At 37.4% G+C, this 18,146-nt stretch overlaps 1 protein-coding gene across 1 annotated transcript in view; it reads left to right on the plus strand.

The window, feature by feature from the left end:
- mettl15 (methyltransferase 15, mitochondrial 12S rRNA N4-cytidine) overlaps positions 1-18,146 on the plus strand; it is a 52,712-nt gene that overhangs the window by 20,097 nt on the left and 14,469 nt on the right. Inside the window, exon 3 of the mRNA XM_061734886.1 lies at positions 10,523-10,659. Within this exon, the coding sequence (XP_061590870.1) occupies positions 10,523-10,659 (137 nt within the window). The remainder of the gene's footprint in view (positions 1-10,522; positions 10,660-18,146) is intronic.

Raw genomic sequence — 18,146 nt, forward strand, 5'->3', positions numbered from 1 at the left:
GACTTATATTTTAACATTATCCTGAATTCCATCTTATGGGCTCTGGAGTTTTGGGAGGAGATTACAACAGCTATTCAAAGCTTTATTTTCTGTAGGGTGGACTTGGGGTGGAGTGGGTGTAAGTGTGGGTGCCTTGTATCATCTGTACGACATTGAGAAAGAGAGGGCAACATCTAAAAAAAATGCATTTGGTTCAAACTCATTAAACAGATGTGCGAGGTCCAAGCATGAGGGGTGCTTGGTTGTGTGCTCTCGACCTTGAGAGTAGGTGGCCATGCAAACCAGTTAATAATGTGTCCAAGACCGACTGAAGAGTGTGCAACAGAAGTGTGGCAGATGAAAAATAATGCTTTTTTTTCTAGAAATAAATGCAATGGGGAAGGCATTTATTTTACAACTTGTCACTCAATTCCAAGTGTCCCATAGAGCTGCGGTCTGCGCTGTTCTCTTTTTAACAGCAAAAAGTAACTGAAGCATTACTCCAGCTAACATTTGTGGCTGCCAGTGAGCAAGAGTCCGGCAACTGGCTGTTTGCGAAGAAGAAAAAAATCTGGAAGCTGAATGTCCACCTAACAAATAAATACCTGGATATCAGAGTATTTGAGTCTAGCCCTTGTAACGACAAACCTTCTTTGTTCTGTTCACAAAACAAAGCCAAAGTGCAGAAGCAGTGTGTGTGAAAAAATATGTCTGCCTCTATATGGGAATAAAGAGGGTTAACGGCAGCCACGTGCTGCTGATCAGCTGCACTTAGTTGAATACACAAATGTGTAGTTTACTGGTCTGGACCAGTCATCTGTATGTTACTGCAATGCTGAGGAGGAAGGATATCAGCAATGATCTTAGCAAAGCAGTTCTTGCTACACATCAGTCTGGAAGGGGATAAAAGGCCTTTTTTTTTTTAAACAAAGCAGAGTGAGAAAAATTATTCACAAGCAGAAAACATTCAAGACACATGCCACTCTTCCCAGCCCCTAAGCACTGCACATTAGACCATGCAATGCTCAGAGAAATTCAAAATAATCCAAGCGCTGCATTGCTCAGACAGACACTAGAAAACTCCAGCTAGAAAACTCCACTGCCATGGGTTGGCAGGAGGAAGCCGCTTTGCTCTAAAACATGCACACAAGCATGCTTTCTTTTTTTTTTTTTTTTTACTTTTGAAGATAAATGTATCACTTGCACTCACTGAACTAAGCTCATAGCAACAAACAGCCTTGCACATGAAAGAGATCCTGCTTTGTGCATGAAACCACATCAACATGCACAACTTGCTACATGTGGTCAAGATCTCTCAATGCGACAGGTCCTTCCACGTGCCCAAGGTATTCTGCTTGGATACTGCTGGCCTTAATGATGAGCACACGGGTTTCTGTTGCGTTGGCCTGGCCATGTGCAGAGGAGGACCTCTCTAACATATATGACTTAAGTGGTTTCAGACACACAAATATATGCTATCAGGACAAAAAAAAATAGTTGTTTTCATAATTCCCCTCTTCAAAGGTTGTGTAGCCTGGAGCATATTTGAGTAGAAGTTGTTTAGCATTTATTCTTGCAGCTAAAGTCATGCAGGAATGGGCATTCCAGTGGTTATGGGTAAATCCTCTTGTAACTCTTACAGACGTAACACAGTGAAAATAAATGCAGAACAATTAGAGTGCTATTAGTTTGCCTTAATGTGTTTAACTTGATTTAACAGTCACTGGACCTTTGTTGTCATGTACCTACAATTTGAGTATTCTCCCAATTACATTCTCGTTAAGATCTGCATCTAATTTCATGCCAAAGAGAATCTTTCCATGAGAAAACATGTGGGCCAGTAAATCTCCAACCTGCAAGGAAAAAAAGAGAGAAAAACAGACACTTTGACTGGATGGTGGGGGTGGAGAGTGATGACTCATGCACGCAGTAGAGGAACCTCCCATTCCATCTTTCATTGTCCAATCAGTTTTTTCACAGCTGCCACTCTTTCTCCAAATCAGATTTTCCACTATGCTTTAATTTGCAAAGGTTTAGGCAAGGTAAATAAAAATGTTGTTCATATAATTTATCACCCAGATTGTTCCTTGACAATGTGCCTTCACCAGAATGCAGATGATAATCCTCTGCCCCCAGACAGTTATGGTGTGGCCACCAACTTGACTGAAATACACATAAAATACATATTCTGATAATCCATAATACGTTTCAAATTTATCTTATGTACCAATAGCTCTTTACAAATTTAGCTGCGAACAAAACTTGTTTTTTCTCTTTCATCCTTTTTTTTATTGTTTAATTGCTCCCAAATTGCTTCTTCAAAAGAAAAGCTGTCCATAAAACAGTTGAGAGAATGGTTGTGGCTTTGCAATGCCCACATAGAGTAAATATTGAGTTATCAGCTCATAGTTTCAGAGAGATGATACAAGTGTCTGCCATCCCCATTTCTCCAGAGACCTCCTCAGCATCAGTGTGGTGTAAGAGCCAGTCTTAGGACTCCTCAAAGTGGGTGGATACTTGACATGGGCTTTATGAACCTTTTCCACGTGGAGGAGGGCAGGAACTGGGGTTTTCTTCCTTGCAGTCAGTTTTATTGAAAAACATAACAAATGTGTCCTCAGAACAAAGTTGGAACTGGCATAGGAAAAAAAGGAATGGAACAGTAAAAAAAAAAGAAAATGTGAGTGGCTCACGGGTGTAGTGGCATTTGATTTGAGAGAAGCAGAATGATGAATAGAAAAAGATACAAGATTATAAGAAACTTCATAGTAAATATAGGAATTTATTTGAATCTAAAAGACTATTAAAAAACAATAAAAAATTACGACACCCAAAACAGGTAACGCATCTTCTAGGCTGATTGTACTGTTATGCAGCCAACATTTTAGGTTGTAACATCATCAGGTTATTTTGCTTTGGCAAACTGATCCTCAAACACATTTATTTGAATATGTATTTTGTTAGCGTGTCTATATATAATTTAGGGTCCTCAAAACCCACTGTCCTTAATGTTTTAGATGTTTTGCTACTCAAACACACCTGATAGAATCACCATCCGCTTGTCGTCAAGGTCTACACAAGTCTGTCAATGGCCCACTAATTTGAGCCAGGTGTGTTGGTTCAGAGCAACATATAAAACATTCAGGACAGAGAGTCCTGCAGACCAGGGTTGAAAAACACTGATTTTGAACACATTTTCTTCTTTCGTGGTCATTTTGTGTCAAAAGATACATTTACAGTTATGCAGTCACATTTTCAGAAACATTATTCTCTGGGACATTGTTCAGTACCATCTATGACAGTCCTTGGATCAGCACCTTGGATAGCAGCCATTGCATGCCTAATATATAAAATGTTAATAAAAAAAAAAGAAAACATCCTCCTGGACTGAAAAAAACCTTTCACAACAAAACAAAATGTAATTTTCTTTTTATTAAAGACTCCAGAAGCACTAACAGCAGCTTTTCCTTACTGAAAAACACACATAACCATTACAAATATAATGTCAAATTTCTTAGCTGGTGTTGTAGTAATTTTCATCCTATGGCAACTAGTTTAGTATGATAAAGTTTATTATCTCTTTTACCAAAACATTTAAAATACGTTTCCTGCTTTTGTTCAAGCATCTTTTGCTACGAGTTAACATGTTTACTTTTTTTTTTTTCTAATTCAAGCAGTTCTTTTTTTCCTAAGACTGGCAGGTCAGGTACACAATCATATATTGCGTTCATGCTCAGGTAGAACATAAATTGTTGACCTTTGGTAGGAAATAATGAGACACTGTTTTTCCTTAAACACACGGGTATGGAGGGACAAATCCAAATCCACAAATGTACATTGCCATGTAGTAAACAGAGAGTTGGGACCACTGTCACGGTTGTATTTTGGTTACATAAATGCCTTTTCCTTTTGGGAAGCTCCTATTGTTATGTAAAAATGGGGATTTTCTGATCCTGCCATACCAAGTATTAGTTGTGATTTGCCTCCACTTGTCCAAATAACTGCTGCTTAAGCTGTTTTCTAAACTCTGAAATTAAAAGGTCTTGTTGACCTAGAGGCTGCCTCTGTCCTATGTGATGGTGATTCTTCTTCCAGATTTGCAGCTAAATGTTGTCCTCCTCTTCCTCCTCAGGCTCCACGGGTTCACTTTCTCCTCACTCTCTTAATTTCGTGGTAATAGTGTTAAAGCTGTCTTAAGTTTAAAAGCATACCCAGTGCTGGAAATGTTTTAATTCCTTACCATGGCATTCTTATTTTTATACATAAAATCTTGTCTAGAAACGTTTAAGTGGTCCAGAAGTAAATAAAATACCTCACATTTTCATGTTTTAGATACGGTAATTATAAATTGAAGCTTGCAATTAATGCGCTGTAATAAATCTTTGGCTTCATTAACTTTAGTAAATATTTCTGGATTTTAAAGAAGAAGGAAATGAAGAGGAACATAAATACAATAAACAATGCTCACTAGTTTCACAACAGTCAAGATTGTGCCTGACATTTGCAATATAAGGTGCGGGGGAGACACCCTGACCGACAGACTACCCTGCTTCCTGAAGTTGTTGAGAGAGCTTTCCAGTACGTCCATGGTCTTGTGCCACCCTTAGAGGTGCACAGATCTGTCTGCAACATGTCACAGTAATACAATACAGTTAACAACTGTCAAGAATTTTCTTAGAGGCTTATTTGTTTTTTATTTGGAGTTTATGCTTATCTGACATGATTGACATTTCATGTTCAATTGTAGTGTCTCATTTTTCCTTATTGTTCACTTTTCTGGTCACATATTTCCTTGGGAGAAGATCTTAAATTAGTTTGTGGCTGAGTGTTAACACATTTTGCATCAATGATGATGATAATGATGATGATGAATCAAAAGTTAAATGATGGAAGCTTTGATTTCATCATAGCTGTCATAATCTCAGAACGCATTTCAGACCAGTTACAATAGTGGTCTAAAATATCTTTCCTTTAGTTTTTCTCTAACAGACATAAATAATCTAAAGGCACCTTTTCACTGCAGTGTCCTAAGAATAAAAGCGTTCATGACTGATATGCAAGTTAATAGAAAAGCATATTAAACAGGTGCCAAACATGTCATAGGAATCTGCGCATTAATATTGCCGAGTATCTTATCCTTATTTTGCTCCCTTATTTTCACCAGCTCATTTCAGTTTCCCATTAAATTTAGATTTTGGTCATTAGGGGTATTTAAAATGATGACATTATCTACTGTTGTAACTATATGACCAGATTTGAATGTATTATTTAAAGATCTCTGATTTTAACCTGTGATCGAACATACTGAACCCACTGAGAGGCTGACAGACAGACGTACACTGCCAACCTTAGATAAAAACATATCCATAGAACTCACTACCAGATGGAGAAGTCATTACAGGTGGCTTTGCCTTTATACATAGACAAACTTTGTACTTACAATGTAACAACCACACACTGCACAGTTGGAAAGTGTAGAATCATGAGTGCTTTCCGACATAGTTAGGATGTTTAAAGTATAATTATGCCTTTTGGGTTTTCGAAACTAAAGTTCTTGACTTAAGGAATTTCATTGGTGAATGTTTAATCTTTTTGGACAGGGAAGTTTAGTTCATATCACTGGGATTCAGCTACGTCGTCTTGTCCTTGTGTGTTTTCCAACATAGCTCTGTAACAGCAGGATCACTTTCTCCTAAATTAATTTCAGTTTCTCAGCTGAACATTCAGCCTTGGACACAACCTAAAAAATTAAAACTGGAAAACTTTAAAGAGAGCTCCTTTTTCATGGCATATTAGCTCCTCAGGTAACATTTTTCTTTTCCCTGTTTGGAAATGACCTAAAAAGCATTGGATGGGCTTTTGTGAAAGAAAATAAAGTCATGCTTATTTTACACATGCAGACGTGTTTTATCTTGAGCAGTTGAAATACCTCTTTAAGTACTTTTATTTAAACTTGAGCGCAAACAGCCCTGAATGGGCGAGGAATGAAAGTATTTGTTGCAACTCTGCAGCATTCCTTTGACAAAAGGGAGATTAGCTCAACATATAGAGAAGCATTTAGAGGGAGCCCTCTGGCAAAGAATATTTTCAACATTTTTGTTCCTGTATCACTCATTCAGCCACTCTCACTTACTAGTATGTGTAGTGTTCTTAAGTTTAGATGGAAGAGGCAGAATACTGCGTGCGTCTGAGACATGACCGATCACCGTTAACATAATCTCTTGACAGGATAATAGTGGGAAGCTTTCAAGCCATTTGAATTTGTCTGCGCTCATTGGCCATCTGTTTTGTCAGCATCCATCTCCTTTTTACTATGGCAGTGAGCATGACTTTTACCTTAATTTAAACAAAGAAAAGGCAGTGTTGCAAGTTTTGTCTCACCGATTTTAGAGTAAAATTGAAAACAACATTTTTCTGGTGGCTATAGAAAAGCAGCTATAATGAAGTGGCATTTCAAAGTGATTTTACTGTAAGATGATTTTAATTTATTTGGGTCATAGCAACAGTTTGAAGTGTGTGATTTATGTTCAGACTTAAGTGCACAACTCTGCTATCAGTAAGGCCAAAATCATTCCTATAAGACAGATAAACTCCCTTTTTTTTATACGTATATTCACACCATAATCTCATTCTGCAAACTAAATTTCTTCACACCTGTATCTTGCCATGAACTTTGTGTGACAGAGAGAGAAATGCAAACCGGTTGCCTCCTCTCTTGCCATGGCAACGGACGCGACAAGAAAAGCGATCCTGTACCTGTGTATCTGTCTCCCTAATGGTCTGTGTGCTAGTGTAACAAGATCTGTAAAAACTCCCCTCAATGACATTTTAGATCCCCTACTGTAACTGACCTGGGCTGGGGAGTCACAAGTAGGATTTAGGTGAGTACTCAGACTTCTCTCAGGTTCCTGCTCCCCTTTTCTTAATGAATTCAACCATAAGAAAGCTCAAATGAGGTCTATTTTTCAACATGACTAGTTTATACTATTGTGTGAGCAATATTTTATTTCTAAAATGTTATTGATATAAAAATAAATAATGTACTTTTCTCACTTTATGTGTTTGTAAAACCTCTCGAGACATTTTTAATTTAAGACAGCGAGTGAGAGCCTAAAATCCTCTCACCTTTTCTGTCTTTGGGGGGGGGTAAGTTCCTGTTAAGAATCTTATGTGATGACTGCTGAAGTGTGCTGCATTATAGCACTTTGTAGACAGACTGGTGGACTGCACCACTCAGACCACTCCTAACTCTCCTATTCCCTCTGCTGGGAAAGGCAGATATTACACACCTTAGATAAAGTACACGACCAGACAAGACCAGAGCAGTTTGAGCATCTAAAGACCAAGACCACCAACATTGTCTCTTGGCTTTCTCCTAGTCTGCCACCTTCTCTGCAAAGGCTTGTGTTCGGTGGGGGCTATGCTGATGTCACTCTGTCGTAAATGTCAATGTCCCATTCCCAAGTTTGCTATTAATTATCACTGCAAATACCAAAACTATTATAGTCTAATGTTCTCAAGAAGTTGTTTTGTCCATGTGCAGCTACTTACTAAAAAGAGTTTACAACAGCATCCAGTTTTTTCTTTTTTTTAAAGGAGCCTTTTTTTTCTCTGGTTGGAGGGATTAGATGTTGAACTTACTTTATGAATAATCTTGTAAACATACAGTTTGTAATTTTTACGCCATGTTCTTCATTTTTAACAGCAAAGTATTGGTAGAAGGGGGGGTGAATCAAGGATAAAGATGGATACTGTTTATGCTCAATCTAGATTCGAATGAGAAGAAACTTTATTTATATTTCTAACTGCCACAAGAAATATCTATCATCAGCTGTCTGTCAGTTGTACCAGTGAAGTAAATAGGCATTACCTTTGTTGTTCAGGCCACATTTTCCTGATGATGTGACAATACATTGTTGTGACAAGTGCCGCACCCCCCCAGCACAAAACCAGTTTGTCTCCTGGTTGTTTGTTTTGACTTTTATGGTAAAAGCCAGCCTACTTTGCTTTTTATGTTCGTGTTTTCATTTTCCTTTTTTTTTGTATTGAATAGCACAACAGGCAAGTTCATTATGCGTGTGACTCATCCCACTAGCCCACACCCCCTCCCCATCTGCTGCTGTGCGCTGGAAAGGAGAGGGAACCGCCATTGATCACTTCTTCCCTCACACATGCACGCACACACCCCACCTTCAACGTCACTATCGATCGAGACGTTTAATGTTTTTGTGGGGAAAAACTGGCATTTCCTTTAATGTCATTTTACATCTGTTCCCAATTATTTGCCGACATTATAATAAATATTAAAGCAGACATGTAAAAAGATGAAATTTAGGACATTGGTTATTCAGTCTGAGACTGGAAGTTGTAAGAGTGGTCAGAGCAGAGGTGAAACTTACCTGACCAGCAGCAAAGATGCTGAACAACGGTTGGCAGGTAATGCTCATTTTATCACTCTTTAACTCTCATGACTTGTTTCATTTTGTTAAGCAGTTAAATCATTCTATCCTCTCTACAGTAATGGAAACAAATCCCTTTTATGATAATATATTGATGTATATATTTATATTTTACTGAAAACATAGTTCTCTGGACATGCAAAAGTTCTGTCAAATGAAAAGTATCAAAAATACTTTCCAGACACAGTCAATCGCACATAATTGTCTGCACATAATAATTTTTTGCACATAATTCTTCAACAGGGAATTCTTTGGAAAACATGTCATATGAAAAAATATCACCAGTGTTGTATTCAGTTTTGAAACTTTAAAATTTTTAACTTATAAAAATAAAAAATTTAAACGTATAAGTATGGTTTATTAAAGAAATTCAAACTATAATCATCTTTTGAGTGGAGCATATTTAGAGTGAATTGATGAATGAAAGAATTTCTATTTAATTAGATAAACACTTTAAGACACGTTATTTTTTACTTTTTCTAAACAGCTTGTGATGGACATTTATTTTTATTTTTTCAAACTGAGGAAGTTTAACCGTGTTATTTTTTCTGTTTTTCTATGTTTAAGTTATTAAGACTAACTAACAGGATTGATGTAGTATTGTGACAACATGAGACTTGCTAAACTACTTGTTTCTCTCCAAAAGCATATGAGCTGCTAAGTACCACACAGTTGATTTCCTTAGTCTTCTTTTTAGAAATGTATTTATACAATTGTAGTTTGCATCTACTAAATAACAGGCACCTCCACCAGTAGTGACTGTTTAGAACATAATTAATACCCTCACAGATGATGAGACATGTTCCATTTGGCTCTGCCCATGACATGATATGCACCTGTCTAATGTGTCAGTGTATAAAGTGTTTATTTAGTCAATCTCAAGGATTGAATTGGTTGGATGAATTGGCAGTGATGGGAAAGATTCCCATGGAAACGACTCCTGAGTGTTCTCTTCATCAAGGCAACTGTGAGATGAAAGAGTTGGTTGTGTGAATTAAGGTGATGTGCATTAACAGATGTTGACTACTGTAGTTCAGGGACAAATCATAACAGTTTGATACTTCTGAAGCACTTTTTTTTTTTTTACATAGATATTCATTTTCTATCATAGAGGAAAACAAGCTGTTTCTGTAAATGTGGTATTGGTTAACTACCTTAGAATAAACAAATTTAATAAAAGGATAGCATTCTTTTTTACTTCATAGTACAAGAAAAATATTTGATAGTTCTTAATTGACTTTGATGACTTTGAAACCTGTAGATACTGTGGCTCGAGTCCTTGTATCATCAAAGCACTAAGCAGCAGTCATTGTATGATTGCTTATTTTTTGCAATAAATTTGACAATAGACATTTTATTTACCTTTGACCTGTGAGTTATGGATGCAAGTATTTCACTAGTTTGCATGCAATTTGTGTATATATATATATATATTTTTTTTTTTTAATCATAGCTTCCCATCATGACACCTCTTGTGTTGTGGCATCTTTGGTCACTCAAGAGGAGAATAAATAATGGTTTAATTGCTCTACAGACACACTTTGGAACTTGGAAATAAAGCACTCTCATCACTGACATTTGCCTGAATGTGAAAGTGATTACTACTTATTTAAAGAATGGTTAAACAATCGCTGACTGTGTCATGTTTATCTTGTGGAATTTATTTTCTGTGACCACAATAACTTCCATCTGTCAGAATTTTTTACATTTGAAGAACAAAGGGGAAAAACAGTTCGATGATCATTTAAAACTGTTTGCCTCTTGTACAGGACGGGTATAGGTAGAATATGGCAATGATATCATAGCATTTTAGTATCGCTGTATTTTTACTTGTGTTGTAGTTGAAATTTCAGCTTTCATTTTTATTAAGAATCTTTTCAAGGCAGTCATTTTTAACTTTCAAAGAAACTTAAACTTACAGATCCTATTGGATGTAGTTTTGATATTTAGATTGTATGGCCTAAGATAAAAAGAAACAAAAGAACAACTTGCATGATAAATATTGTGGTGATGATGATGTTGAATTGTGTATCTGGAGCGCTGTTTTGAGAAGAATGTGGTTTTCTTCCTTTTCTTGTCTGCAGATGGTCCTGGATATGACATTTGGAGGTGGTGGTCATACCAAAGCAATACTGAATTCGGTTCCTGAAGTCACAGTTCTGGCCTTAGATCGAGATCCTTCAGCTATTTCTCTGGCCCAGCAGTTAGCCAAGGAATGTTCGTAAGTGATTTATTGAAAAAGGACAACCAGACGAGGACACAAGTTGGAGCTTAAAGCGGCACACTGTCTAGACCATGTTTATACTGTAACAAGACCGATATTTTTACTGTAACTTTATATTGTCACAGTTGACAGCTTGAATTTCTTTTTTGCAGTGTCTGGCTTGTGGTCATTATTTTTTTAAAACAGGCTGTAGGTTTGATATACAGCAGTATTGCAGCTCTCTGTCTATTTCTCACTTCTTTCCGGCGCCTGATCCAATACAGTTTGCCAAGAAACAGCCCCTGAGTTTCACCATCCAATCAAATCCACTCTTCCTTCTTAACTTAAAGCTTTTCTCCCCCCACGCAAAGCTGGTGGGCCCAGCATGTCATTTGTCAGAGTAAGGGCCCACGCCTGCTGTGTGAGGGAGATGCTGCCTCCTACAGAGGATCTATAAGTTATGGGGGGGGGGTTAAAAAGTGATGAGAGAAAAGAAACTGAAAACATAAGAGTGAGAGAACAGGGAGACACGAGGGGACGGTGCCAGGGTGAGAAGGAGTGTGTGCGTGCATGAGCAAGGCGCGGGTGGATAAAAATGAGTTGTTTCTAAGACCATGGCGTGGGAAGGAATCCTTTTACGTAGATTCTGGGGAAACCTCTCTCAAGGGAAACTGCTAGAGAAATGTGCCTGTGAGCAGGGAATGACAATTAAGAGAGAGAGAGAGAATGAAAACACTGTATTCTGTCAACAGCAATATAGCCCCGCTGTAAACTCTTCTACGCCTACTCATGATGCAGGTTGGTAGAGAAATCTTACAATTAACCAATATTATTGGGAACCTGAGTAAAAGACCCTGCCTTGCCTACGCAGTGCAGGGTTAGAGGATTTTCTCTTCTCTCTACTCCCATTCTTTTTGAGTAAAGTGTAACCTCATTGCAAACTGTTGAGTGTTGATGTCAATATGAACCCACATTTACTGCACAAAGGGAGTAATTTAATGTCCAAACACTTAAAAAGCATTAGCTTAGGAAGGTAACTCTGCTCCCTGAGTTGCCTTTAATGGGATTTGACTCCTGCATGTTGAGCCTCGCTGTTGTCTGCACCATTTTTCTTGTTGCTATGACTTCCTTTTGCTCAAAGCTCTGCAGTAGTTGTGCCCACAAATGTAACATTTATAAATGTTATAAATCTGAAAAAATGACAAGGATTATTGAACAGACAAACATTGCATTTATATTTATATAATGGGCGACGTGGACTGATGGTATATTATTAATCATTTGCTCATATTGAGCATTTCAATGACTTTCCAGCAGGCGCAGCGTTGTGGGATCTTAAAACTTTGGCACAGAAAGACCAGTTTACTATGTTTTACCTGTGCAAATAGTGAGGTTGGAGGGGTTTGTTTCATACATGTAATTCTCAACTAACATGAAAGTTGTGCGTTTAGTAGCTATTTTAGTGTATTTGTGATCATTTGAAAAATCTCCTCCGTAGCTCTGCTTTAATACATTTGGTTATTATACCTTAATACCAGCAAAAAATTAGCTGGATGATATCATGTTTTTACTGTAATCCCCCTGAAAATTCAGGAACACCTGGAGGGATTTTCAATACATGTAACATTTTTTTCAAATGTATTATTTTTTTATTTGTTTGCTTTCATGACTTTTGTGTAAAAAAAACTGATAACTTGAATTTCAAAACTAACGTGTTGTGTCACTTCATACAACAAACAAGTAATCCTGCTACTCTAATTAATTACGACTTAGTAACAAATTACCCCAGTGATTGGTTGCCATGGTTACCTCTCCACTTCTGTTGAATGTAAGCCTGAAGCAGCCATCTGACACACCATTTAATTTCCTTATTCATACAGTCTGGACCGGAATGCATTCATTTGCTGAAGTTTATGAGATATTCGTAGCAACGTTGAGATTGCTGTCCTGGTGAGACTTTGAAATAGGTTCGTTACCCAAGGTCTTGAGCACTGCCGCTTTTGTGAACAACCCATCATCAGTGTAAGGAAGATTCATCCTCAGCTCTGGAGAAAATGTATACATCGTCCTTCTGTATGACTCATGGACACAAATGCATCTGCTACGATGTGTGGCAGGTCCTCAGAATCGAAAGATTTACTGTATGATATTGTAGGAATCATCGTCTAAGTGCGATGTTATAAAATCTTCATTTATTCATTTAGATAAAGCGTTTAAAGAATAAAACTCTGCTGCAAATTCTCTCGATGAGGGAGGTTTTTGATGAGACCCTGATGCATCTCAGGCAGTTTTAAAATTCTAAAAATGTTGAAACGTTTACACCTGTTGAAGTATAATTAATTTATCCTCAGTTGAAGTCCCCTTTTCAACAACAGATTACAAACTGCATAATTTCAGGAGGAATTTACTCACAGTTCTGTAAGTGCATCATGATTTAGCTGTTTGATCCATATCAGCTAAATAAATATGTTTGAACACCAAATGGAAACTAACAGACACACACAAAATAGATTTCAGCATGAATATTTAAGCATTAATGCTAAAATAATCTCAGCATCAGAAATGATGAGTGGGCTTTTATGAATAAGGATGTAATACTGTTAACTGATGAATGTCATGATCCGCATAGAAATGTGCTTATATTTCTACATCTGCTGTATTCAAACTGAGCTGCTGCTCTTTATTTGTCAGTGGCAATAGTCAGTCATAGTAATGGTATTTCATTGATGATCCCCTCCCCAATTACCAATGCACACACTTTACTCAGAACAGAGTTACTTGAGCAAAAACCGCTAGAGAAACCCCATCTCAGGCTTAATGAACCCAGGCTTTTTCTTTTAAGCTGTTTTTCTGGAACAGATCGACATGATTTTTTTTTTCCAAAGCATCTGGATGTTTATATTTCCCTCACTGTTCTTGTGTGCTGATGAGCCCTCACAGTGACAGTAATGGTGCGGTTGATAGTAATAACTATTATTGATATTATTGCTCCAGTTTACTTTTCTTTTTTTGTTCCTTTTCTTTCTTGAACTTATCCCTTCTTCTTTGCCAAAGTTCACTGTAGATTAAATATGTTATATGTACGGTGCTACCCCCCCCCCCCCAAAAAAATAAAAAAATATTTGACACTGGAGGAAAATGAATTTGTCTTAGCTGGCTGATGTTTTTATATAAAAAACAAGCCAAGTGTTGCAGTCTGCATTGCTCAGTACAGAGCACAAGTCAGCAATTCTCTCAATTCTAAGTTGCAAAGTAATAACTACAATAAATCAATCTGTCTCACATGATATGCGAGATTCAGTGAAGCGTAGATTTCCATATTTGGGAATCTTCTTATCTTCCCCGATCTTGCTTTTTCACAAGGATATTAAAGATTTTAAAACTTTGAGTTGAAGAGGCTTTAAGTTACAACAACAGTTCTTCTTTTGCATCAAAATCGGTTAAATAAGTCACAGGGAGGTCTTTTATAACAGTCTTTAGGTCAGTCGAGGTTGACCCGTAAAAAATGTATTTTGAAAGACTAGTCTCTGTATGCTTCTCTTTTGTTTTTCTTTACCAACCGTAGATAGTTTCATCACTGCTTCCCTGCTGAAATCAATCAATCAGCATCTTGTCTTTGGCTTCAGTGACGCAGGTAAAGGAACTGAGCAGGTCAAGACCAGGGATGATTTCAGGCTTGACTTGTGAAGAGACAGCATCATGCTGAATGAGCATGCTCTCAAACCGAGGCTCCTGGCGTCCTCCCTGAGTGGGCGCCAACTGAGTGAAGTAATATCTGAGAAATGTGTTAGTTTTGTGCCCATACGATTAAAAACTGGTTCCGAAGAGGTGTGGATTTAAGTGTTGAGATACTGTCAGAGTAATGCTTTGGTTTAGTGAATTAAAAACTTTTAAAGTACTTTTAGCATATTTCACCCTAATATATTGAATCTCAACGTTTTTCAGGCAGCTTTTAAAACGTAAGAACAAAGGAGTCTACGGACAGTTTTGTGAAAAAAGGAAAACTGATGACAAATTGGAGAGACGTAACCAAAAAGCAACTTCCAAATAAATTCAAGGTGACCTCAAAGGTCAATGGAGATGACGTAATCCATCGCTGATTGAGCCAAAGTGGAAAACCAAGGAGATCGCCACTGTTGACAGCAAACCATAAAAAAACGCAGGCTGGACTTTGTCAAAATACATATTGACAAATCACAAAGAATGTCCTTTGAGAATTACAGAAACCACTTTGTTGCAGTGAATTTGACATGGGTAGTTTCAGTTGTATTGTTTTTAACCACAATTCATAAGCAACGTCTAATTTACAGTCAGTATACAGTTACCGTAATTATTTACTATTAATTTTGTCTGTATTGAGTTATTTCAGGGGCCATTGTAAGTTTTTTAGTTTTTTTTCCTTTAATGAAAGTCAGTCAACCATTTCGGCTTAATCTCTCTGAGCAGAGGGGCTGCCACAGCAGATCATAGCCCCCACATCGATTTGGCCGATTTTACCCCAGATGCCCTTCCTGAGGCAAATGACCATTCAGGCTCACACACACCCCTACTGGCAAGTTAGAATTGCCAATTAACCTAGACATACATGTTATTGGACCGTGGGAGCAAGCCAGAGTACCTGGAGAGAACATGCAAACTCCACACAGAAAGACTCCCGTCGGGTCTGGGAGTTGAACCAGGAACCTGCTTGCTGTGAGGCAAGAGTACTAACCACTTAGCCACTGTGTTCTTAGCCACAAAATGTTTCTATTTTTTTTACCTTACAGGCTGGACGAATTCATTTTGTTGCTATTCTGTATTCAAAGGGAAAAACCTGTACAATATGCCTCTCAGTGCCAGTGCTCAGTTACTTGCTTACTGATGGGAAGGACATTTGGATTTCTCTGTAGTCTGAGCCACAGAGCTGATACAGTTACTGAATCTCCCACTAAATAAATACATTGGATATTTTCAAGGCTCTGGATATGATGCATGTATTTAACAGAAAAAATATTAGCCAGCAATCAGTGTTGGCCAATACCAGTCAGGACAGTGTGTTGTCAGAGGAAAATTAAGACGATTGTCAAAGTCAACAGGATTAATACAGGATGTCGGTGCTAGATTTTCTGGCAATCCATCAAACTGCTGTCAAGCTGTTTAAGGTAATAGATTTAATGATATAAAACAGATTAATAGTCTGGATAGACAAACAGAGCCCTCTGCTACTCCAGAGAAAAATGTATGAGGGTTCATATTCTTAAATACTGCTTCTTTGAACTTGTGCAGCCATGTGGTTTCTTCTTAACATCAGACGCTCTTCTCACCAAGACTGGCATTGGCTCTTAATATTTTTTCTTTATTAATCCTGCAATTTAATTGGCTGGGCTTTCGACGTCTGCAGGGTGAGTTTTAGAAAAAGTCATACTTTGTTGTAGGTTGATCCATTGAGATGCTAGGAAAACAAAAAAAAAATTCTGATGTCAGTGTTGTTGCTGCTTCAACTAAAAATAACTCAGATCTCTTAAGCAATTATGAGCCCACACTTGAACCTCAGCAAATACACCACTGAAACTTGTCCTCTTTAATAATATAAGACCTTACATAAGACATTTATATCTCCAACTCTGGGCCTAAGCCACATAAAGAAGTCAATAATTTAGAATTGTTATGTAACTGTTTTGCATATTTTTTAATCCTTCCACTGACTTAGAAAAACATGTTGTGGAAGAAGTGTGTGGTGCAAGGAATATTTATCACCTGCAGATGGTTGGACACATACGTTTCAGAATTTTGAAATCCACTTATTAAAATATAGCACTTGACTGCAATCATCATCAGTGTAACGATGCCTCCAGTGTTGGCTGCTAGCCAGCTACTCTTAGTCTATGCATTATACAAAGACGGGTGTCTACTTTGTGAAGAAATGTTTCAATGCTTCATTTCAATTATTAAAATTTTCTGTTTTTATTTTAGCTGGGAAGGCTTTAAATGAATGCTTACTACACTGGAGATACTTATATTACAAAATATAGCACATCTTGTTTGCAGATATACAGAGAATGCCAGCTTTCATTTTTCTTATTTCCCAAGAAATGTTAAATTGACTGGGACTTGGGGACATAGCCAAAAAGTTACATCTTGTCATTTTCATAATTGTGAAGCATCATAGTAAATTTGCTTTTACCCTTGAAGGCCCGTGGCTTTATGGCTGTTTTGAGTTTGGTTTTACTTCATGTATCCCATTAATTGATTGATTCCCAAGGTAAATCTGGGATCCTTTTTTCAGCACAATCTGGCTTAGAGGCCCTTATTGTTGTTTGCACAATGGACGAACTGTATGCTGTAAAATCCACAATTTAAAAAAAACAAAATGCAACAAAAGAAAAAAACAAACAAACGATACAATAACAAATTTAGTCAAATAAGCTTTTCTTGTCAGTTAAGATAGCATATGTAGACAAACACATTTTCTGGGATGTGAAATCATATTAAAAAGACATTTACCGCCTTTCACAAACAGGTGTCATAATTAGTCGTCTTTATGTCATTATGTACAGATGTGTCATTAAATACAGACGTACAACTCTTGGGTGTTACTATATAGCCTGTGGGCCATGGAGAGAACCAGTCGTTTGCACCATTATACGTTAATAGTGTTATTACAAAACTGTTTCCTTAGTACCTGCTGGAGTCAGCAGTAATCATCTGTTTTTTCTATTTGCCTGACATGTGTGATTTAAACAAATTCTTGGTAAATATGTTCTTATTTACATTTTTTCTCAAGTCGGTTCTTCCTTTGTGGCTCATCTAGTTGTGGAACATTTTTGGCTCAATCTTTGAGTTTGTTAAGGCACAAACTCGTGTGGTCCCACTAAAACATTTACATCAGGTTGAGGTTTGGGCTTCAAGTGGGTCATTGTAAAATCCTTTATTCTTTTATTTTCCAGTCATTCTGTGTTGGTTTGGTAGTTTGCTTGTGCTGTGTTTGATTTATGCCCAGTGTGGCACTCGACATGATGGCCAAACATTTCCACTTTAGTCTTGTCTGTTTAAGACATTGTTACAGAAATCTTGCACTTCAGATATAACTTTGCAAACATAACTGGGGCACATAGAGTCTGAGACGTACCTCTTGGGTGTTTTGCAAAAGCAAAATGTGAAAAAAATACTTCTGAGCTTTACCAAGTTTGACCTTGGGGTGAACTCACTGGAATGCCAACTCCTGGGAAGAGAAGCAGCTGTCTTCAGTGTTTTAATTTGGATAATCTCACTGATGGAGGATGTTGGACTCCAACTTATTTGAAAATGTCTTTCTGAACCTTCTCCGATTGACGGGAAGCAACAGTTTCCTTTTTGAGATCACTGCTTACGGATTTCCCCAATGAAACTGTATTACACTGTAATCATTTAAGCATGTTTTACACATCTAATAGCTAACATTATAAATTATCCCGTTTAGTACTTATGTATCTAAAAGGTGGCTACTTATTTAATTGGGTTTTAAGGTCTATTAGAATGGTCACATG

The sequence above is a fragment of the Cololabis saira genome, chromosome 2 (assembly GCF_033807715.1).
Source record: "Cololabis saira isolate AMF1-May2022 chromosome 2, fColSai1.1, whole genome shotgun sequence".
NCBI lineage: Eukaryota > Metazoa > Chordata > Actinopteri > Beloniformes > Belonidae > Cololabis > Cololabis saira.